The sequence below is a fragment of the Caretta caretta genome, chromosome 6 (assembly GCF_965140235.1).
Source record: "Caretta caretta isolate rCarCar2 chromosome 6, rCarCar1.hap1, whole genome shotgun sequence".
In the NCBI taxonomy this organism is placed as follows: Eukaryota; Metazoa; Chordata; order Testudines; family Cheloniidae; genus Caretta; species Caretta caretta.
Window position 1 is genome coordinate 105,068,167 of NC_134211.1, and position 24,691 is coordinate 105,092,857.

At 41.7% G+C, this 24,691-nt stretch overlaps 1 protein-coding gene across 4 annotated transcripts in view; it reads right to left on the bottom strand.

Annotated features, from left to right (window-relative positions):
• ATG2B (autophagy related 2B) overlaps positions 1–24,691 on the bottom strand; it is an 81,241-nt gene that overhangs the window by 6,685 nt on the left and 49,865 nt on the right. For 2 of the 4 annotated variants that reach the window (XM_048852484.2, XM_048852483.2), the window contains exons 26-40: positions 21,189–21,259; positions 19,398–19,474; positions 18,891–19,061; positions 18,123–18,264; positions 17,128–17,330; positions 15,568–15,794; positions 14,843–14,951; positions 12,565–12,759; positions 11,839–11,940; positions 10,106–10,184; positions 4,753–4,960; positions 3,601–3,670; positions 2,797–2,879; positions 910–1,031; positions 621–775 (exon numbers count right to left, since the gene is read on the bottom strand). In XM_048852484.2, coding sequence (XP_048708441.1) covers positions 621–775; positions 910–1,031; positions 2,797–2,879; positions 3,601–3,670; positions 4,753–4,960; positions 10,106–10,184; positions 11,839–11,940; positions 12,565–12,759; positions 14,843–14,951; positions 15,568–15,794; positions 17,128–17,330; positions 18,123–18,264; positions 18,891–19,061; positions 19,398–19,474; positions 21,189–21,259 — 2,014 coding nt within the window. Of the gene's footprint in view, positions 1–620; positions 776–909; positions 1,032–2,298; positions 2,331–2,796; positions 2,880–3,600; positions 3,671–4,752; positions 4,961–10,105; positions 10,185–11,838; positions 11,941–12,564; positions 12,760–14,842; positions 14,952–15,567; positions 15,795–17,127; positions 17,331–18,122; positions 18,265–18,890; positions 19,062–19,397; positions 19,475–21,188; positions 21,260–24,691 lie in introns of those variants that run through there. The other 2 variants (XM_048852485.2, XM_048852487.2) reach the window with 2 other exon arrangements.

The window sequence follows — 24,691 nt, forward strand, 5'->3', positions numbered from 1 at the left end:
CCGACTGATTTCAAAACTACAAATCCTAATGGAGGAGTACAGCTTTGTCCAAGCATTTTAGCTTTTCTGACTCTTGGATGTGCAACAGATCAGAAGGGAGTGTTGGTTGCAAACACAGCACAGGCTGTTTGCTTACAATTTTGTGCTGATCTCACAGAAGGAATGAGCCCCTGGGCTTGTCTCTCTCAGCACGGATGAGCATTTTAAAAATAAAACTTCTTAGTGGAAAAAAATTCCTCTGTGAAATCTAAAATATGTAATTCTACTAACAAGGACAAAATATCCACTTTCACAATTAAAGATGATAAAATGGGAGGAGGATGGTAAAAAAAACTAGCATATACATTACAAATCATAATAGAAATTAAAAATTTATTTTTAATTTTTTAAAGCGTGATCTTTATCTACCCTGATTTATTTGCTGTCAATGTTTCCATATTGCAAGTGTTTCAAGTGAAAACAAATAAGCCCTCTGGGTAGAGACCATCTGTTTTCCATTTTTGTACAGCACCCATCACTGTGAGGCCCTGATCCACAGTGGGGCCTTTGGGGACTACTGTAATAATTATTACTAAAAAACTTGTTCTCTTGTCTAACCTCAGACATAATGTAAAATGTACCTGTATGGTTTGAACCATTCTGTTTGTTAGCTCTAAAGCTGCCATTGCAGTGGAAGTACCAAAGGAAGCTGCTCCTCTTTGAAAGCCTCTTACAATACGACCATCCTTTCGGTACTGTTCTATTGGTAACCATACTAAGTCCTTCAGACCTTGAACTGAAATTACAGCCAGAATGCAAAACACATAACTTGTTATATAAACCTTTATACCTTGGAAAGCTGCTAAATGCTACATGCAGACTATTTTACCAGGGTGATATGTATTAGAACAGTAACAGAACTGAACTCACCTAATTGCACTAATGAATGCATAGGCCCTACTCCTCCTAGGATTCCTGGTAGCTGGTTTTTCTTTATGTCATTAAGCCATTCAGCGATAGCATAAGAGAATAGCTTATCCACACCTAACAAACTGTAACAGACAGAGTTATTAGTACTTATGGAAAGCAATGATAATTAAAGCTTTGGTACTGTCTTGCATGACCTCATTAAAAAAACGAGGGAAATGCAACCTAGATGGAGGTACTATAAGGTGGATGCAAAACTGGTTAGAAAACCGTTCCCAGACAGTAGTTATCAGTGGTTCACAGTCATGCTGGAAGGACAACGAGTGGGGTCCCACAGGGATCAGTTCTGGGTCCGGTTCTGTTCAATATCTTTATCAATGGTTTAGATAATGGCATAGAGAGTACTCTTATAAAGTTTGCGGGTGATACCAAGCTGGGAGGGATTGCAAGTTCTTTGGAGTATAGGTTTAAAATTCAAAATGATCTGAACAAACTGGAGAAATGGTCTGAAGTAAATAGGATGAAATTCAATAAGGACAAATGCAAAGTACTCCATTTAGGAAGGAACAATCAGATGTACACATACAAAATGGGAAATGACTGCCTAGGAAGGAGTACTGTGGAAAGGGATCTGGGGGGTCATAGTGGACACAAGCTAAATAGGAGTCAACAGTATAACGCTATTGCAAAAAAAGCGAACATCGTTCTGGGATGTATTAGCAGGAGTGTTGTAAACAAGACAAGAGAAGTAATTCTTCCGCTCTACTCTGTGCTGATTAGGCCTCAACTGGAATATTGTGTCCAGTTCTGGGCGCCACATTTCAGGAAAGATGTGGACAAATTGGAGAGAGTCCAGAGAAGAGTGACAAAAATGATTAAAGGTCAAGAAAACATGACCTATGAGGGAAAACTGAAAAAATCGGGTTTGTTTAGTCTGGAAAAGAGAAGTCCTAGAGGGGACATGATAACAGTTTTCAAGTATGTAAAAGGTTGTTACAAGTAGGTGGGAGAAAAATTGTTTTTCTTAACCTCCGAGGATAGAACAAGAAGCAATGTGCTTAAATTGTAGCAAGGGAGGTTTAGGTTGGACATGAGGAAAAACTTCCTAACTTTCAGGGTGGTTAAGCACTGGAATAAATTGCCTAGGAGGTTGTGGAATCTCCATCACTGGAGATTTTTAAGAGCAGGTTAGATAAACACTTGTCAGAAATGGTCTAGATAATACTTAGTCCTGCCATAAGGGCAGGGGAATGGACTAGATGACCTCTCAAGGTCCCTTCCAATGCTATGATTCCATGGCTTGAGGGATGTGTTTTCCAGTGAATGAGAACAAGAAAAGACATTTAAACACTAAAATAAGAGGAAAAGTGAAGGCTCAAATGCCATACTCACTTAGCCCTGGCGAACTGAGGTATTTGATCTTTCTGCTCTCCTCCGTAAAAAAAAAAAACAATCTACAATTGCATTCTGGAGTATGTTAGTGGAAGAAAACTTATGGGGAAAATTGATAAAGCAGCAGTACAGCTTCATGCTATTCCCATAGGCTCTGAATCAGGAAAGAACTTAAGTATATGTTTAATTTTAAGATTTTATGGTCAAGTTCAGTACACGGTTAAGAGTTGTTTTGAACAGAGATGCTTTCCTGAATTGGAGCCATATTAGACAATTCTCTGCCCTAGTTTTCACCCCATTCACAGCACAAATGTCTATAAACAAACAGTTCAAGTGCATTAAAAATGAAGTTTCTCCTTATAAAAATCATTGCAATGTGCTCGGAATTTTAAATATGCTTAATATGAGATGTTGCTTTTTGCTTGGTATACCCCATTACTTGCAACGTCCACATCCAATTTCCAGAAAAAAAATCATATTAAAATTTTGTAAACTCACCCATGTCGATAGCAAAGTCTCTTCAACTTTAACTCTGAGCAGTTTAATTGTGCAAGACCAATCAAAATCCCAGCTAATGTACCCTGAAAATTAAATACTTGATTAATCTAAAAGTCTATCTGCAATACGCAATCTGAAGTTGGGAAATAAATACTTGAGAACCTTGGATCAAATGCAAATTTTATTGAATATATTTTAAATTGCATACATGGAAATAAAACCTACCCCCATAACCCATAAATTTATTTTATTACAGCATTTTGAACTATGCCAGATTAAAACTGACACAAGGTGCTTTGGATAAAGAAGCCGCAATACAAACTTAGCAAAATGGTGTAAGGGAAATCTTTGGATGGCACAGGCCTCTCCAGCAGTATGGCGGTGTGTCAAGGGGTGCACCCAATGGCTTAGCTGGAGCTCTAGTGCACTACATGCACCCTCAGATGTTGGCATGGTCCCTTGAGGGCCACTCCTGCTGGGTGAGAGTGGCTGGCATTCAACACCCAACCAACCCCAGGATTCAGGGAAGAAGGTACACAAAAGTGGCTTAACGCCAGTCTCCTTTGTCCCCAATCCTACAACTTCCTGTGCTGAATAATGGTGAACCAGACCCAAGGATCTACCCCATTGTTCTCACGTAACAGTTCCATGTTATTTAGTTCCACTGAAAGTTTAAATAAGTAATACTTGAGAATTTTCAAGACTACACTGCAGATGGGAAGGTAGCTCAAAGGATAGTTTTGTTCATGGAAAGAAAACACAAAACATCAGTTTTATCAGATAGTCTCTGTGTTGTAAACAAACCTGATCCATTGAGACATGTTTGCCATGGTAATCAAGACGTATTGGAACTTCTGATATAAATCGAAATTCTCTGAAATATACAAAGGAAACAATTTATTACAGTGAGAGAAACTGAAACAGGAAATAAATGAAGCCATTCAAAAGGAAAACCAAAGTATGAATCACAAATAAGCGCATGTCACATTATAATACGATTCTCTTCAGTTTTTTTGTAAGGCATATATCAGTATAGCGCACCTTAGACTGTTGTTCTACTCCAAAAAGGGAGCATAAAAAACAATGTGGGGTTCCATGTTCACCGTTTCAATGACTTCAAGATCAAATCTGCTTATTGTAAAAGTTTGTATAATCTTTTTCTAACTATCAGCCCAGCAAATTAATCGTGAGATCAGAAAGTCAAGATGTATTCCTTCTCAATACTGTATCAGCACAATCCTTTCCAAGGGCCAATTCTGCCCTTAGTTACACTGGTGCAACTCTACTGTTTTTAGTGGCTTTGCACACATGAAAATGAGAGCAGAATTTGGCCCAGCAATCGGAATGTAGTTAACCATTCTGTTGGTGATGCATGTGCTGGGACAGAATCTAGCTCACTCTCCCACAGCTTGGTTCTGCTGTGCTAACAAAAGTGAAAAGTTAATCGTTATAAGTAGTTATAACTGAATACATAAGGCAGAACTGTTGAATAAGAAGGTGCAATTTCTTCAGTCACTTTTTAGGGCAAAACTACTTTAAAGCTCATCTCATGATATTTTACTACTGCAACCCTCTTCTCTCCCATAACATCCAGACCCTCCCTTAATTCACCGTCATCCTTGATTGTGTTAATTTTAATTTAGACTCAGCTCTTGAGTGCAGGGACCAGTCATTCTATTTCTTGGTAACACACCTTGCTCATCTACGGTGATGTATCAGAGCTTTTATTGAATTTCATTTTCTTCATATGCATGTGAGAGTTTGAAAAAGCTAACAGGAAATTCAAGAAATGTTTATTTTTCAATGATACATCATAGTATTATATTTAAGCTCTGGAGGAAAAAGATCATGCCCATTGAGGCTGCACAGAAATTATTGTAATGCCATATTTTATAAAAAGCAGTTAAAATGGTGGAATACGTGTACCCCTCTGGAAATCCTGCAACCAAAATTTACCTGAAAAAGACTGGTTGATCGCTGAACGATGTGATCTCTTCATGTGAAAAATGATGGTCCTCTCCATTAACCATATCCACAGAATCAACACTATCATTTTGGCTTGTTTGCTTGTGTACTGAGAAAGAAATGACTGGGCTTGGGTCCTTGAAGCTGCTGACATGCTTGGGCAAACTACAGGTTACATCAGCACCAGGAGACTTTTTAACTGAGATAATAAAAATTTACATACAGTAAACAAATAATTCATAGTCTTTCACAGTAATTTCAAACAGCCTGTTAAATAAGTGTTTTATTTTCTTTTTTTTTTTAGTCTAATGACACAAATCCATACTGTTACAGTTAAACGCACTGTGGTGTATAAAAAGCGGTTACTCACCTTCTCGTAACTGTTGTTCTTCAAGATATGCTGTTCACATTGATTCCAATCAGGTGTGCGCGCGCTGTGAACGTGGTCATCGGAAAGTTTTCCCTTAGCAGCTCACATTGGGTCGGCTGTGGAGCCCCCTGGAGTGGCGCTTCATGGCACTCAATATATGACCCTGCCGACCCAACCCGACCCTCCTTCAGGTCCTTCTTGCAAGCTACTCCAACAGAGGGGAAGGAGGGTGGGTATTGGAATGGACATGAACAATACATCTCGAAGAATGAGAAGATGAGTAACCGTTTTTATTTCTTCAAGTGCTTGTTCACGTCCATTCCAATCAGGTGACTCCCAAGCTCTACCCTGGAGGTGGGGTCAGAGTTAAGGAATCACTGATTGGAGCACCACCCTGCTGAATGCTGCATCATCTCTGGCGTGTTGGGTGATAGCATAGTGAGAGGTAAACATATGCACCGATGACCAAGCTGTTGCCCTGCAGATCTCTTGTATCGGGATCTGGGCCAGGAATGCAGCTGATGAGGCTTGTACCCTTGCTCTTGTGCGGCACAGGGGAAGTCAAGCGGTGCTTGGCCGCTATCTTTGGGTATGGAGCCGGGGAGCGCCAGTGCCGAGGGTCTCTTGTGGTAGAGTCCTTCCTCAGCACTGTGTTGCGTATGGATGCCAGAGCACTCCGTACGGATGTGCCCAGTGCCGGGTCTTGGTGGTCCGCAGCCGGCTGTGGGCGGAGAGTGGATTCCATTCACAGTTGCTTTAGTGGGAAATCACGCTCCTTTTTGGTTCTTGCCAAAAACCCCTGCAGATTTTGCACCTTTCCGTTTGGTGCGCTTCCCCCCAGACACTTTAGACAAGAGTCATGGGGGTCACTGATGGGAACAGGCTTTTTACAAGCACTGCAGGGCTTAAATGTTTGGGCTCATGGCATGCCCCAGAGCCAGAGAGAGGTTAGGGATTGGGGAGAGACCCCTGCTCTCAACCTACTATCTAAACTAACTATCCATACTAAATTACTGTAACACTAACTATAACTGATAGAAGAACGCTAAGGGAGCACTTGCTGAGCAAGTGAGCACTGTTCCAGTGGCCATCATGGACGATAAGAAGGAACTGAAGGGGGGGTCAGGTCGGCAGGGTCATATATTGAGCGCCATGAAGGTGTCACTCCAGGGGGTTTCACAGCCGACCTGACGGGAGCTAAGAGAAAACTTTCTGACAACTGTGCACGCGGCGTGCGCACACCTGATTGGAATCAGCGTGAACAAGCACTCAAAGAACAAACTGGATTTTCACAAGAATAGCCATATTTGTAAAATGCTCCCAATATGTAAAGTTATAAATAGTTCTATAGGTAGCTAAAGCTAACAAATAAATCATTAAAAAAAAGTCAGGAGTAAAGATTTATGGTAACAAGCTCCTCTTGATGAGAGACTGAGTAAAATTTTCAGAATTTCAAGTAAACTTTGCGATTTCTAAGCATTTGTAGGCTGGCAAAAGCATTCATGGAATTTTACCAGAAACCCTGCTGAGAATTACACAGCCTGTATATTTCTGCAAGTTGCACCAAGGAAAGTAGGTGATCTAAAATTGTTTACATACACAGAAGAGAATACAATATAGTCAAAGGGAGAATAATACTTAATTAAAAAAAAATCTTATTCTCTCATTTTTGGCCAGGTTTACAATGACAGTTGAATGGAAATACTACTTTAACTTAATACTAACATTTTACTACTTGCATATAAATATAGGATATGATTCCTTCTGCAAGAGCTGCATTTAACTTTAAATTAGTAACTATACATACCCTTTAACAGAGAAGGAGAAAAATCATTTGTTTTGTTTATCCATAGCTCCAACACTTTACACATATACGCTCACAACTTTTCAGAAGCGTTCACTCGTATACTTCAATTTTTGGGTGCCCAACTTGAGAGATATCTTGTGATTGGTCTTCAGAGGTGCTGAGGACCTATGTGGGTACCCAAAAACTGATGAAGAAACTGTAACTGTGGTTCTTCGAGATGTGATGCAGATGTGTATTCCACTTAGGTGTGTGCATTCCCAGCACACTGGAGCCAGAGACTTTTCCTAGCAGTACCCATAGAGGGGTGGTGCTTGCGCTTCCTCTGGCTATATGAGGCAGCGCTGCCCCAATGCCCCTCAGTTCCTTCCAACCGAAAACCCACAGAAGGAGACTCCAATGCAAAGGGGATGGAGGGTGGGCCACGGGATACATACCTGAATCACAACTCAAAGAAACACAGTTACAGTAAGTAATAATTTCTTCTTCGAGTAGATGCAGATGTGCTTTCCACTTAGGTGACTCACAAGCAGTACCCCAACCTGGAGGTGGGGCTCCGAGTCTAAGAAATAGGGACTGTAGAACCACTCTTCGGAGGCCTACATCCACTCTGGAAGATACAGTAGTAGCATAGTGGTTCTTAAACGTACATATGGAAGACCACATGGCTGCCATGCAAATGTCCTGTATGGAAACATCACCGAGGAACACTATTGCTGTCACTTGCGTTCTCGCGGAGTGAGCCCATAGCCACGGTGGAGGTGTAGCGGAAGCTAACTCATACTTAGTTTTGATATAGGATGTTATCAATCTAGAGATGGTCTGGGCAGAGACCACTTGCTCCTTCATGCAGTCCGCATATGGTACGAACAGGTCAGGTGAATCACAAAATGGCTTAGGACAGTCTAGATAAAAGGCTAGACATCACATGACATCCAGAGCACGGAGGTGCTGTTCTTCTGAGGAAGAGCGCAGCTTAGGGAAAAGCACAGGTAAATACACTGCCTGATTCAGAAAAAACTGAGAGACCACCTTGGATAAAACCTTTGGGTGTGGTTGCAGCGTTAACTTGTCCTTAGAGAACTGAATGTAAGGAGGTTCAGCCATTAGCGCCTGCAACTCTCACACCCTCCTTGAAGAAGTGATGGCTATCAGGAACGTGGTTTTCTAAGAGAGGAGGGGCAGCAGACAGGACACAAGGGGCTCAAATGGAGGGTCCATCAGAGCTGCCAGAACCGTGTTTAGGTCCCACAAGGGAACCGAATCTCAGACCAGAGGATGCAAGAGGATAAGCCCTTTCAGAAATCTCCTCACCATGGCATTGGAAAAAAATGACTTCCAGGGGGATGAAACACAGATATAGTTGCCAAATGCACTCTCAGAAAACTGAGCGCAAGGCAAAATTTCTGAAGATGTAGGAGGTACGCGAAGATGTCCTGGATGGAAGCCCCTGTCACTTGTGTCTCATGAGCCCAGGACCACAGTGAGTACCTCTTCCACTTTGCTAAGTAGGCCATCCTAGTGGAGGACTTCCTATTGTTGAGCAGGACTTGTTGGATAGCCGCTGAATATTGCTGGAGCACCCACAGAAAAAAATTAGTGGGTGCTTAGCACACACAGGCAGCCAGCTCCCCCCTGGCACCTCCAGCGCCTCCCACCTGCAAGCAGCCCCACTGATCAGCTCCTCCTGCTCCCTCCCAGCGCCTCCTGCCCACCGCGATCAGCTCTTCCATGGTGTGCAGGAGGCGCTGGGGGGAGGGAGTGGGACAGGACGTGCTCAGAGGTGGTGGCAGAACTGGGCAGGAAGAGGCAGGGCAGGGGTGGAGCTGGGGCAGAAGAAGCAGGGAGGGGGTGGGGACTGGGAGAAGGGGTGGGGTCTGTGGTGGAGCCAGGGGTTGAGCACCCCCAGGGCCCAAAGGAAGCCGGTGCCTGTGCCTACCCTGCTGAGCTCTGTTATTTCCAACTATTATGGCCAAGGAGATGCCTTATATGGGTAGGGCATTGGTGGCCAATAGGGCCTGGGCCCTATGTCCCAGCTTCGGGGTACATGCCAATCCTGGGAACCATACTGGTCCATTGGCAGACCTCAGAGGTTGTCAGGGGATGTGGAATGGGAAGATGACAATCCCGACTCGGAATCAGAAGAGCCCTGTGACCTTGGGAACATGGGAGGAGCGATGCCCGAGAGAGTCAATAGGTAGCTCGATTCATCCATCGCCCAGAAAGAGGCAGGAATCAGTGCCCCCAGTGAAGGCAGTCCTGTCAGTACCGAGCATGCCAGTGCCACAGGCAGAATCAGTCCTGGCACAAACAGCGATACTGGAGCACCTGAGTGCATTGACGTCAAGGATGATGAAAGCCACCATGGGAGCCTTTGTGGTGCTGAAGGCAGGGAAGCCAAAGAGGGTCCTGGTGTTGAGGTCCCCTGTACTGATTCCAGTACTGGCTTCACGGGGAGGGGAGCAACTGGATGTGGTGCCAACAGACACAAGGGTTCAGCGACTGGCTCCATCGGAGGAGCTATAGGTGGTGCACCCCTGGCTAACGGTAAGGGCAGGACTGAAAGGCAGAGGAGATCTGTTGCTGCTGGTTCGTGGATGACGTGGACATAATTGGGACCAGCACCTCAGCCATCAGTACTGGACTGAATGGAGGCCAGACCCAGAGTTTCCACCCGTTCCACTCAGTACCAGAGAAGGGTCCAGAGGTACCCGTACCATCCTGCACACCAGATTCAGTCCCAATCCGGTTCGCACCTTTTCTGGGGGAGGCAGAGGTGTCGTCCCGCAACCTGGAGCAGTCCCAATTGGTCTTATGAGACCTCTTTCTCAGCACCAATGGAGAACAGCTCATATAGCCAGGAGAGGGGCCACAGCCATGAGGCACAAACACAACCCTCTATGCGTACTGGTAGGCAAACATCTCTAACTCCAGCACGCTGAGCGTGCATACACCTAACTGGAATACAGCTCTGTATCTACTCGAAGAACAACACAAAATTAGAGAACTCTTCTGAAAGCTTTGGGCTTAATAAATAAATGACATATAATAGTGTACATGCAAGTGCACACGCACACACACACACACACACACGAGAGAGAGAGACAGAGAAAGAAAGAGGGAGAGGGGGTAGAGTATGTATTTCCAGCTTACTACACCAATAATAGTACCTTCCGGATCCGGAGTCATTAAGACTTCCACGTCTGTAGAAAGGCTAGTGAAAAAATCCTTCAGGAAAAACAAGGCATCCTAAAATAAAGAAATAATGCAATCACATTGAAGGAAAGGAAACAAATCACCTCAATCTAGAGTTCTCTGAAGAAACCATCCACAATCCTGGATGTTATGTTTCTGTGGGGACTTGCACATCAATCAAAGGAACAAGAGGATACATTTTAGCATCCAGAGCTCAAGTCCTTTTTTCAGTTGCAACCTAAACCAAACAATACACTGACCTATATTGTACAATGGAGAGCCATAGGCAGAAATGTGGGACTTGCCCTTGGATTGCACAGCACGTGGCGCAGCTGCTTTTGCGGTACTGTCCCAGTCCCTTTCCCGGGACCCTTCAGAGCGTGGGGGACACGCATGGTCCCTGCACCAACCCTCACAGAATACAGTCTAGGACTATATTACTTTTCCTTTGGCCTCTTCTGCGTAGCTAGAGGGGAACCTGTTAGCATGGATCCATTGGAACTGAACTACTAAAGAGTCGAGGAGGTCATTATTGGGGGCCCCAAAGCCAATGCGGAGGCCCTTTCCTCCAGGGAACACAAGGCAGAATGTGGTTCATTCTCCAGTGGCTGAAAAAGTGGACATCATGTACTGGGCAAAGCTAAAAACATGGTATAGGAATGTTTCAAATGGGGAATTTTCTTGGCTGGTAGATGGCAGCACTTCCATGCTACATTTCTGTTCTTGGTGGATATAGTATGAAATTATTACAGACTATGGCAGGGAGGAATTTAAGAGGCACAAATGGCAGCAAGTTACGTGTTTAACATTCACTGAAAGCCAATGGAAGGTAGACACCTAAATGTCATATGTACTTCTGAAACTCTCCCTCTCCATAGTCGGCGGAAATCAGTCAAGGTCAAGGAGAGAATTTCAAAGTCATACTGCTCATTTCTATCAAAACCAAGTCATTACACTTTTAAACTTTTAGAACTTCTGGGTTTGGGAGGCCTCACACACAGTGGATACTAAACAAATAAAAAACTTCCTGATAGAACTAATTTCTTACATCTCTTTTCAGTGCTCTCTGCCATTAATGTTCCAAATAGCTGTTAAGAGTAACAAATGGCAAAGAGCTTGTGGTACTGCCGTCTTACCATGTCATGTGCTTCTAACTAAAATATTATTGACTTGTCTTCTTCACATTAGAATTCAAAATTATTGGACTTACTTTCAAGTCAATGATAATTTACTGGGATGACAAAGCTATACAAGTGTTGTCAAAGCGCAAGTGTACTCAGGTCTTTAAAAATTCACTGTTTCAAAAGTCACAGAATTTTTCAGAAGTCTCAATGAATGAAGTGCAATCTTTGAGAGCATAGCATTTCTGCAGATATTACTAGTCTTTAAATTAAAAAGTCTAGTCACTGTGTTGGATGAGCACTAGACAAGCTCAATTGTTAAAAGCGATTTTTCATATAAGACGGACATAGGCAAATGTACAAGAAGATATATGTATAGCTGCAGGGAATCCAAACTTACATAACAGAAGGCAATCAAACCCACAAAAGAATTCCATAAAATGTGTATTCAGAGGTTATGAGTGTAAAGGTTATAATAGTACTCATATTAAATTTCGCCAAACAAGCATTTAGAGAGTGTACATTGGCACAATCCAAATGGCACAATGATGCTTCATCTAATGGACAGTGTCTCTAGCATCACCAACCTGGTCGATATTGAGGCGAAGTGGCATTAGTGATACACGTAAACAACACTCCTGTGGTGATCTGCCAGACTCTGGACGGACATGTAATGCTTTAACTGTTAGCTGCAGAACAAGAATGAGACAAAGACAAACTCAATACGTTAAAAACACAAAAACCCAAACCGAAAACATTGACCAATGAAAAGTGTTCACCTTTCATTCATACTTTGAAATGATTACAACTTCTATCCTTGTAACATATCTCAATTTGCCAATTACATAGCTAACATGGGATGAGTAACTTATCATGGATTGATGTATGTCTGAAAGTTCACCGGAAAAGGAAAGCTACAAATGAAACAGGTCTCCAAAGCCTCTGACATGAATATACTAGGTGTATATGCCTCCATACGAAGCTGAAATGCGAAGTGTACACACACAAAGTGATGCATACTCAAAACTGAAGACACAGTACAACTTAAGTAAGCATGTGTGTGTTAGATCTATTTTAAAATTGCTATAACCTTGAAAAACAGGATAGAAAGATTATTATTTGAGATGACCTTTTATACCAAACTCTACCCACAAGAAATTAAGAAAATATCCTACATTGACATAAAGCTTATGCTATTACAACATTCCATGATCTCATACTTGCTCTTCTGCAATATCAAGGAACCCACACCATTCTCAAAATTAAAACGTTTGGTTACTATAATATGCTATGAATACGTTTCATAACCTTACCATATTAGAATGTGCTTTTCTGGGCATCTCCTTACTACAGTAGAGATAGAGAAATTTATTCATCTGTGATGTAGCCAAGCGATCTCTGATCTCAAGGTCTTGAACAATAAAAACCTGCCGGGACACTGGCTGCTCCAACAGACTGGATTCGCATTCCAGCCCTCCTGGTGGGTATACCTCATGCTGGAATTTCACCTTGGAACAGAAAGGCAAAAGGGGATATTAAGGTTTAATGCATACAAGTCTTTACAATATAACAGTACTGATAAATCTAGGACTTTAAAAATCATGGATCGGGCTTTACAATCATGAGATTTTAAAATAAATAAATAAATGATGGGGTTTGGGGGTCTGATGTCTGCACTCTTAACAGAAAAGCCTCCTGACCCTGCTTTGCACATTCATGTTTTAGGATGAAGATTCAACCTGAAGCAAATGGAATATACAAACACAAAAAGAGAGGGAGAGAGAAGAGGTGTTTTCCACCTATTCATCCTGCCACAGACTTTTATTTTCCTCTCAGTCCTAGGGTGGCATTTTCCTCCCGGACTGCCTGTTCCCCATGTGGTCTCCAGTGATGTTCTGCTTCTGCCCCATACCAGGAAACTCATGCTCCTGATCCCGTCAACCTCTTCCAGCAACTTTCTCGTCTCTTACTTCCCTGTGTACATACACCCAATCCCTCCATTACTCCAGCCATTATCCCCCCGCAACACTTCACTAATCCTGTTTCCCCCTTGCCTGCTGGCAGCCTCCCCTTCACACAGTGCTTCTCTCCAGCAACCCCCACTTATTCCTCTCCTCCACTCCTATGGCCCATTAACCCTCAAGTCATCCTCCTCCTTTCCCCCTTACACACTCCAGCAACCTCCCCGCTCTACTATTTAGTGTAGATTAGGACTGCAAGCACAGCAAATGGGACAGTGACCTCTGATGACCAGCAAGGAAACTGCAGGCAGCTGAGCCCAAATTCCTGAGGTTGCCTGCAGATAGATCATGATTGTGAAAATATTTAAAAGTGGCCCAATCCATGATATTCGTAATAATATTGTGAAAGTTGGCCATGAAGATATCATCAAATCGTCAACTTCTAAGTCAGGTTATCTGACATCTGAGCACTGTTCAGAATCCTTATGTTTTTCACACTATGACCCCATTATTTTCAGATAAATATCTTTGCATCAGCATAGCAACTGATTTATATCCTTACACTGCACTAGAGAGAGGAAAACCTTAATATGCTGTTAGTATATATGTAAAGCATCCGCAACAACATAGAGGGAGCCATTACACTTTGACAGAATCACTGAAATATTCATGTGGAATCTTTAACTTTTCTTTTTCCCTCCTTTTACCATGGCAATAGGTCTTTAGAAAAGGATAAAATAGAAAATCATCACACATTTTGCTTCACATTAACAGTTAATGGGCTGAATTACTTTAAGCAATACAAAATGTACAAGGAATTTGAAGAATAGAAATAATTTGGTTTTACATAAGAGCTCTCATGCTCAAGAGACTTTCCAAAACATTGTAAGAGTGAAAAAATGAAAAATGGTTCTGGCTATTTTAAAAAATATCCATCTATTTACTTTAAATTTGCTTAACCAGTAGCTGTTTGCTAATGATATTTTTCATAGGCTCACATTCACCTTTCTAAGTTCCATACTAAAGCTGAGTATATCATTAAAAATAACTAAATTAAATGTAAATTAGCATAATTTGGTTATAGCAGTAATAGACTGTTGTGGCAAATGGTATTAATGATGCCATGAGGTGACCAAATATTACTGAATATCAAGTTACGGAGTAACCCCAGACATCTCACAGTTAATTCTGAGGGAAATGTCTACAACAATGTCTTCATAATAGCAATTTCAATTTTGAGTAAACGGAAAGGAAAGTTTTACCATGATAAGGATAGCAAAAGTGGTGGGGAAAAAAGGATTCTGTCAAAATAAAAATACTTTAAGGACTAAAAGCAAATATTTTAATAACTGTTCAGCTTCCCTCATTTCAAATATGGTTGCTAAACAGACAAAGTTGTACTATGACAACCATGTAGCCCTGCAAACTCATTTGGTAAAGAAATTCTAAGTCCATCACTCAGCATAACTATGTTAATGGACTTCTGCATCTAAGTAAGATTAATGCTCATTTTTACTGGTAAGCTTTCTAGCTTCATGGAGTCAAGAGCTCATCATTAGGGTTTATAAAGTCTTTAGAATATATATTATATATGCTCTCGTGTCTGCAGATTTTTCTGTTATTATCTCACCTTGCTTAACTGTATTTCCATTAAGAAGTCTGGGTTCCTTCCTCTTCCCCCATATGTCGTACTACGTCCATGTCTTGTTGGTGTGTGAGAAGGAGAACTATGAGGACTACTAGAAATGGGAGAAAAGAAGTATTTTTTCTGAGTTTAAATTGAAAGTCGGCCCATACCATCTCTAACCACACAAGCATACGTATTTTATTGGGTTTTACTAAATATTTTTTTGGTTAAAAAAAGAAAAGGAACACTGAAAAATTGCTGTATTAATGTAAACTAAAAATATTTCTCTCATTTTCACTGTAATAGTTATGCAGAGCTTGAGGCACTGAAAAATATTATAAAACATATACACTGTTTCCACTGAATTACCATTAATAAAATAACTCCTATTGTTACCCAAAATAATATTCACTCTCCTCCAACCTGCTTAATATCCTCAAAACAGACTCCATTCTCCACAACCACCTTCAACACACTCATCCCCAATTAAACCTACTCCCCGCAGGGAAAGCTTGGGAGAATACATTTGACTTTCAATGTACCCTGTAGGTCAACAAATTTGAACTCGTTCAAATTAAGGGGTGGGAGAAATACATTCCAGAATTAAATTGAACAGGATATTCATTATAAAAAGAAAGTACATTAAGTTCATCTAACTCTTCGTTTTGAAATCAAATGCAGAATGTGTGGATCTGAAAAAGAAATACTTAGTTACCTAAAGCACTTACATAAAACTTTTAGCTGGAGAAGAAGTAGGTACAGTCCCAAAATCCTTTCCTCCATAAAGATGCCAAACAAGAGAGATTTCCTTCACAACATAGCGAACCAAAGGGATAGGAAAATGTAGGGGGGCTTTGCTCATATCTGTCTTTTTTACAGGCAGGCTGAAATGATTGTCTTTTATCAGGATTGCATCATCAACCATTATTTTCACTACTGGCTCCTCCTCTTTCTCCTAAGAAAGTGACACAGGAAAGTGAGTGCAATTCTTAATTTCTTCATTCAGTTGTTTAATTTCTTCAAGATGAAAACAGATCAGTGTCCTCTTTGCTTCTATATGAAGAATATGGAATACAGCCCCAATAACTGTTCTTGTTTTGGTAATAACAGGTTATATAAGGAAGCTGTGGAATCCATGCCTTTGTGGGGTTTTAAAAACAGATTAAACAAAACACCAATCAGGGATGGTCTAGGTATACTTAATCCTGCCTCAGCATGGAGGGGTGTGGGGGTGGACTACACGACCTTCTGAAATCCCTTCTAGTCCTACATTTCTATAATTCTAAGATTGCATGGCCTCAAGACTCAGGACAGCTTTGTCTTGAAAGTTGGCCCCAATGAGATAACCTGATATCTCCTAGCTAGGAGAGATAAAGTAAACTGAAAATTGAAAGGAAATAAAATATGTCTCTTCATCCAAACTGAAAAATCAAGTCTTAAAACATAGTGTGGAAGTGCTACTATTATGCTAGTACTGCTGGAGGTGGAACTTCTGAGGGTTAGCCAAGTGAATGGGGGGCTCAATATCAGACGTCTAGAGTTGACTCTGGTCTGTCTAGATAAAGGCAATTTATCAGTGATAGTTTAGTGGTGATATGATGAGAGAAGAGAAGACTTTTTAAGTGTCAATACTCTGTCTCATAAATCTTTTGTGCAGTGGTGAGTGAAACACTGGGAGTTAAGAACTGATATTTTTGCTGATGCTGTTGCTGTTTACCCACAGAAACTTTTGTGCAAAGTTTGGTAATACAGTCTATAACAGCAATGGAAAAAGGCTGGCATTACTTTTAAATTAAAACTTGGATTTTCTGATAAATGGATACAAGACAAATGCTTCAAGGATAAAATATCTTGGTAAGTACTGTACTTTTCTTATAAGCCTTTTCAACTACACTACATGTCATGATTAAAGATATGTTGAAATGCCAACACAGGAAAAATGCAAATTTGCTACTAAGTGATAATCATAATAGAAGAGGACTAAATAACATTTATATATATTCTAGTATATTTGTTGTCATTCCTGGGAGGAACAATGCATGACGTGAATTCTCAGGTTTATTCCAAAAAATTGCTACATATCTTTTATATGAATAGTGGGACTTCCTCCAAAATGGCAACATTTCAAAGATAACGAAATATAAGGAATATTCTCCCCTCCATACCCCTACTGCCCACCCATCAATGTCAGCAGACAGTTGGTAGAAAGTTACAAAATCTAAAGGGACAGGCCTCAAATGTACTTTCCTCAGTCTGTCTTAGATTTCTTAATATTAGGAGCTTCTTACAGAAACAACAGCTTTGGGTGCAAAAAGAATACAGAAGTCGTCATTTTCAGTAGGTATGTCTCCCATCGCCTCTTTAATCAGATGGTGAGTGAATGAAGTGTATGTGGGACTTGGCTCTTGCGAGATGTTCCCACTTTCATCTGGAAACAGGAAGAGATCTGAGCAAGCTGGTTCCTGGGTTTGAGACTTTTCATCCAAGATTCCTGACATAAAGAAAGGCATTTCAATGGAAATATCTTTATAAGATACACCCAAGATTAAATGACTGAAATTGTGAAAATTAGAATAGTTCTAAAATTAAGTGTTAAAACAATCAGAAATAAAATATGCATATTATCTGGCTAATACATTCCTAGCATACAACAAACCCATCTTTCTAAAATTAATCTACTATTAAGACTCAAAACAGAGAACCTGTGGAAACTGTCTTTACTACATAAAAACTGAAGATCTCATAATCAAATGAGACTCTTGACATGACAGCAACCAATGTCTAATCTTCCATTCCTTAGCAACAGACTTGAGAACATAGCCTCTCATCTTTCCCATCACATCTTACAATACAATATCCTTAACCAATTTCAAATTGGTATTTAATTCTTACCATGGCAAAAAAAAATCACAGTCCTCCTACATAATCAATTACCTTGTTCTTTCTCCTAACGGTTTCTCCCTAGATCACTCTCCTGAATCTAAGTTCTTCCTTTGATACTGCAGACTACTACTCCATCCTCCTGGACTGCCTCCACTGCTGTCAATGAGCTCCTGGTTTCCTACTTGATGTAGTATGTCTTATCACTTTATGTCTGCCCAGATCCCTAACACACTGAGTCCCAAAGGGTCAAATTCATTGACTACTGTTCTAACTACCTGCTCTTATTCCATTACATATATCTGAATTTAACCTTAAGTTGCTACTTCTGCAATACTGGCATTAAGACTGAAATCTGATAGAAAATTTTGAAGGGTTAAATGTGATTCTAGGCTTCTTCTACCATTAGATTGTGGCCCAATGGGGGAAGCAGCTTGATGGATCTCAATTTCCTCCATAGCATCACTCATCAAATCCCGTAAAATCTGTTGTTCTGCTTCAGCAAGGACTAGTCCTTGGGAAGATGGTCGGCTAGAGGCATCTGCCTACAAACAGAAGAACTATATAAAGTTACAGTTATAAAGAAACTGAAGCACTGTGCTTAACAAGTATTTATGAATATGATTTTTACTTTCACGGTTTGGTATTCCAGTGTAAAACCACAGTGTGGAAGATAATTGCATTTTAAAATAAACATGTAAACTGGGACTATACCCTAGATTATCCAGGCAAAAAGGTTTTAGCAAACATTTTGAAGGTCTGTAACATCACTGTTGAGTGTGAATACACGCTGTATTAGAGAAATGCCTAGGTGTTGCAGTATTTGAAATAGTCATATGTGGACAGGCATATATATGTCCTAGAATCTTGTCTTCAAAAAGAGAATTAAGTGTATCAGGATGGTATCTAAGGGATTTTGTACTGTTGAGCTTACATGTTGAGTGCCAAGAGGAAAGGAAAAATTATTGCAAAAAGCAATTACTGTGAGAACTGCTTCAGAGACATTAAGCCCACACAATAAGTTAAGTATTTGTGGGAAAAGTTCTATAAAAAGTATACATTAATTATTATTACTATGATTATTATTGTGGAAAGCACAGCTAATGTGTCTGATTAGAAAATGTGATGATGGTAGTGTGAGGTGAGTTAGTGTTCCTTTGCCATTTCATACCTTGGTTTTCCGCTTGACGACTCCAGGTTTAATCTCTGTTTTGCTAGGTGGATGCAAATCGCCATAACTCGCAATATACTGTATAAGATTCATTAGCGCAGCACAAGAATCTGAGCATGTTCGGATATGGATTACATCACTGGAACTGTGTAGCTCAAAGCGTGGCTTAAGCTAGGCAGCAATAACACAATGTCAGAAATCTATCCAAGATCAATTTAACGTTCCATATGAAGAGTATACACAGATTTATTGTTATCTAGATTACTTAGTTGTCTGATCATTCAATATAAAAGCTTTAGAAACAGAGCATAATTGATAAACTACTTTGGAACCTGAAATCTCACAATCTGATGATGAGAGAAGGGATGTTTTAAAACTGTTAAGTAGGATTTGATCCTAAATGTGATTTAAGCTTTTCAAAATGTTTTAAAATCAAAATACAAAATATGTATTTTTATCATTTAGGATTAACATTATTATTTTATTCTTTCTATTTTAAGTACTTACTCTCTCCCCATCAGAACCAGGTTTTACTGCTGTTATGGTGAGTTCCAAGAGTCCCATATCCATAACACGAATATAATCTGAAAGTCCAAATGAATATTTTAAACACTGCCCAACATCAAATGTCATCTTAAATTCTGTTTGTTTTTTAAATCACCAATTATTAATCTCTGTTAAGAAGCATAATTAACTAAATTTTGTTTGTTTTGGTCTTGTCAACACACTTTATGCTTCTATGTTGCCTTACATCAGAGGAGCTCTCTGGGCTCAATCCTCAGCTATTTCTGGTTTACATTTGGTGCAGCTGAGTGAAGAAGAGAATGGTGGCTTTAAGCCACCTGTCCATTTCCCCAGTTCTTGGCCAGATGGGGCCAAATCAAGGATTACTCTGCCAGCTAAGAATCAAGTAGAGCACTGCACGCCCTGCCCGACCCCTGCCTGTGTGTTATGGAGTAGGGTGCCAACAGGTGGCATAAAACAGTGACCTGATAGATCCTTCTTGGAGCTGAACTGGCATACAAGTTCTAGGCTAGTGCCCCCACCACTTCCTCAGAAACAGCCCTTTAAATACCTTAACATACAAGCAAGCGTCTTCATTTTTGCTTTTTATTTTGTTCAAAATTTCCTGTTAATTTATTTATGTTTATTACAAAAAGTAAAAAAACATGGGGTGAAAATCAGTGGAAAAATTTAACTTGGGTTTTCTGGGTAAATATCAGCATTAATATTGGGGGATGGGAGGACAGAAAAAAAATCAACAAATAGAGAAAAGTAAGAATACTTCTGACCTGGCTCCCTGCTCCAGAAGGAGAGGTGGTCGCTCAGTAACTTGGGTGGCCCAGGTTATTGAGCTGCCACTTCTCCTTCCAGAAATGACCCAAAGTGAAAGAGGTGAAGGAGGCAAGGACACCGTCTCCTCACACCTCTTCTGCTTCTGGGCCTGCTCTGAAAGGAGAGACGGTATCACAGTTAACAGGGAGGACCATGTTACCAAGTCATCATCTCTCCTTTTGGAGCAAGAAGCCAGGTCTGGAGGAACAAGGGGGTCCTCAGCTGCCATCTCTCTTTCTGGAGTGGGGAGCTGGGTCTGGGGAATTCTCGCACTTCTTTTTTTGGGACTCTAGCATGGATGTATACATATGCATGTTCATGCACACGTGTATCTTCCACTACATTGCCTTGAAAGGTATGTTGTGGGGGGGATGCTGATCATTGTAGCAATGGATATATGTCTGTAGGTTTTGCACATGTACTGGTTGGGTCTGGTGCCGCTTGTCTGTGGAGAGCTTGCTTCTGATAATTAGCTTAGAGAGGCTGGGGGGCTGCTTGAAGGCCAGAAGAGGGGGCTCAGGAAATATTTCTTTCAGGATGGGGTCCCCTTTGAGTATGGATTTTAGTTGTTTGATGATATCCCATATGGGTTCCAGTATGGGGTGGTAGGTGACAACTAGGAGTGTGCGGACGGAGTGGGTTTTATTTCTGCATTGAACCAGGTTCCGTGGAATGGGCCACCCAAATGCTCCAAGAGAACCTGCTAGAGCCATACAGAAAAGAACTTTTATTTCCTTGTTCTGTGACATGACCCTGCACATACAGTTTAAAATTACACTGGTCACATTTTTCTGCTATACTACATTACACATTCAAGTCTAACTTGCTGCTCACTATAAACCCAGCTCTCTTCTCCAGTAGCCTATTGGACTGTTTTTAATATTTCTGTAGATTTCTTTAAATTCTGAAAGCTATATTTATAAGGTTAGCATATGGTTACTATTGCTTCTAAAACACCCTTACCTCTCTGCAGATTCACTGTAACAGTGTTGCACTTGTCGGACAAATGCAAAGCAGCCTCATCCAAGATTATTCTACAGGAGAAAAATGGGAAACAAAAATTCCAGGTTAAAAACTGTGCACTTCACACAAAGTAAATTATATGACATTATGTAAAAAGCCAGAACATATTTAAATCCTAACGTTTTTACTCTCCATTGTAACAGTTTTTAATAACTATCCTTTCATCTGGCTGTAAGGACATGGAGACTATTATTGGAGAATAAAATAATTTTATTTTTTACTATCATCAGTTTAACCTTTTGTGGGGTTGTAAATTATCCAGGGCTACATGTAGTCTCCCTAGATCAGAGGTCCCCAAACTATGGGGCACTGTCCCCAGCCTTGGTGCAGCTCTGCTCCTGGCCCCGCACCAGCCCCCAGCCTTGGCCACTGGCTGCGGCTCTGTTCCAGGCCTGGGGCTGAGGCCAGGGGCAGAGCCGCACTTGGCCACAGGCCTGGCTGCTGGCCCCCACCACAGCCCCACTCCTGACCCAAGGCCCACCCCTCACTGCGGCCCCAGCCTCAGCTCCTGTACTCCTGTCCACGTCAGTCTCCCACATCTCCCCAGAGCAGGGACCCTGCTCCCAGCCCCGGCGGGGCATGGATGGGGTGTGTGTGCTGGGGTGACCCTCAAAAGTTTGGGGATCGCTGCCCTAGAGCCTTCTGGGAATAATGAGTAGATTCCTTGGAAGGCAATACAGTTAGGCTAACCTTTCCTTTATTATATTATGGCAGAGGTTTAAAATATTTTTAACAACTTAACATTTATTTCCAGAATACAGCACTATTACAAGACCATTTAAAAGGATACCACAAAAGGGACAGGTGATATAAAACAGGGTTTAAATCCAATAAAAAACCAAAGAACCAATACTCAAGTAAAAATAGGGGAATAACAATATTAATTTAACAAAAATAAAAGGAGTACTTGTGGCACCTTAGAGACTAACCAATTTATTTGAGCATAAGCTTTCGTGAGCTGTAGCTCACGAAAGCTTATGCTCAAATAAATTGGTTAGTCTCTAAGGTGCCACAAGTACTCCTTTTATTTTTGCGAATACAGACTAACACAGCTGCTACTCTGAAACCTAATATTAATTTTCGGATGAGCTATAACCATTAAGTATTTCTTTATCTACTATTCAACCTGACCTAAGCAAATCCTTGTTCTAAAGATCTGAAGATGCCATCGTGCTCAGCAGCCCACACACAAACACCTGATTTTACAATATTTTTCAAGCATATTTAAAGGTGTCACAACAACATTTAGCAGTGGGACAAGCAATCCACTTAAGAACAATGGATTTAAGCAAACCAAGGGATTATATACAGGCAAAGTATAATACATAGTCTGGAATAGATGTAATTCTCCACTTGAGGAGAACATTTTCTCCACAAAAGACAGAAAAAATGGTTACTAACCTTTCTGTAACTGTTGTTCTTTGAGATGTGTTGCTCATGTCCCCTCCACGTTAGGCGGCGTGCGCGCGCTGAGTGCACAGTTGATGGAAATTTTTCCCTCAGTGGTATCTGTTGGGCAGGCTTTAGTACGCTCTGATGCTGCGCACACATGTACCGGTATAAGGGGCCTGGCCAGCTCCACACCTTCTCAGTTCTTTCTCACAGGCTAACTCCAAAAGGGTGGGTTGTGGAACGGACATGAGCAACACATCTCAAAGGAAAACACTTACAGAAAGGTTAGTAGCCACTTTTTCTTCTTCAAGTGCTTGCTCGTGTCCATTCCACATTAGGTGACTCCCAAGCAGTACCTTAAGAGGTGGGCTCAGAGTTCACGGACATGAGGATTGCAACACTGCTCTACCAAACCTGGAATCATCTCTAGCCTGCTGGGTGACAGCATAGTGGGATGAAAAAATACGCACCGAGAACCAGGTCGCCGCTCTGCAAATATCTGGTTTGGCGCCTGGGCCTGAAACGCCGCTGAGGAAGCTTGAGCTCTCATCGAGTAGGCAGTGCAGATGGCAGGAGATGGAGCACCCATCTGCTCATAGCACGAGTGAATGCAGGAAGCGATCCAGGATTAAATTCTTTGGGCCCAAACTGGCAGACCTTTCATTCTGTCTGCTATTGCCACAAAGAGCTGCTTGGATGTACGGAACAGTTTAGTCCTTTCTATATAGAAAGCCAGGGCATGCCTAACGTCCAAAGTGTGGAGACACTGCTCCTCCCTATTCTTGTGTGGTTTCAGGAAGAACACTGGCAGGAAGCTATTGCAGTTTCACGCTAATCAGGCTACTTTCAGAAGGAATGCGGGGTTGGGGGGTGAAGTTGAACCTTGTCCTTAAAGAACACTGTATACAGGGGTTCTGATGTAAGGGCCCTGATCTCTGACACCCTCCTGACCACGGTAATCGCTACCAGGAAGGCAACTTCCAGGAGAGGTCCGACAAGGGGAATGATGCCAACAGCTCAAAGGGAGGGCCTGTGAATCTTGACAGGACCAGGTTTAGGTCCCATGGGGGAATGGGTTCACAAATCTGCCGGTATAGTCTAAGCCCCTGAGGAAGTGAATGGACATTTTGTGAGAAAAAAACGAACTCCCATCCACCGGAGGGTGGAAGGCTGAGATGGCTGCTAGATGTACCTGAACTGATGAGATGAGTAGGCCCTGATGTTTCAGATGAAGCAGATACTCCAGCACAGACTGGAGAGGTGACTTAGAAGGTGAGATGCCTCACTGGGACAACCACACGGAGAAATGCTTCCACTTGGCGAGGTAAGTCGCTCTAGTAGATGGTTTCCTACTACCTAGCAATACCTGGCAGACTTGCTCCAAATAGGCCAGCTCTGCTGGGTTTAACCATGGAGCTTCCATGTGGTCAGGTGGAGTGCCTTAAGATTCGGGTGGAGCAATCAGACATGATTACGCAAGATCAGGGGGACGGCATGGGGTCACTACGGACAGGTCCAATAACATTCCGAACCAGTGCTGGCATGGTCATGCTAGGGCCACAAGAATAACCTTCTTTCTGTTGTGCTTGACTTTGAGTAAGACTGTACATGAGAGAAATGGGGGGAAACGCACAGAACAGGTGCTTTGTCCAGGGGAGCAGGCATCTGTAAGAAGGCATCCATGAGCAAGCCTGGGCTGCTCCTGCATAGAGATCAAAACTACTGACACTTCCTGTTTTGCCTGTTTGCAAACAGGTCTCTGAGGGGAGTCACCCGCTGCCGGAAGATGATCCTGACTATATCAGGATGAAGGGACCACTCATGGTGAGAGGAGAAAGATCTGCTGAGGTGATCTGCCAGATTGTTCTCAGCTCCTGGAAGGTGAGAAGCTTCAACGTGGATCGAGTGCTTTATGCAGAATTCCCATAAGTAAATGGCCTCTTGACACAAGGGGACGAGCATGCCCCTTCTTGCCTGTTCATGTAAAACATGGCTGCCATGTTGTCCGTAAGGACTTGCATAACCTTGCCTGCAATCTGGGATAAAAACAT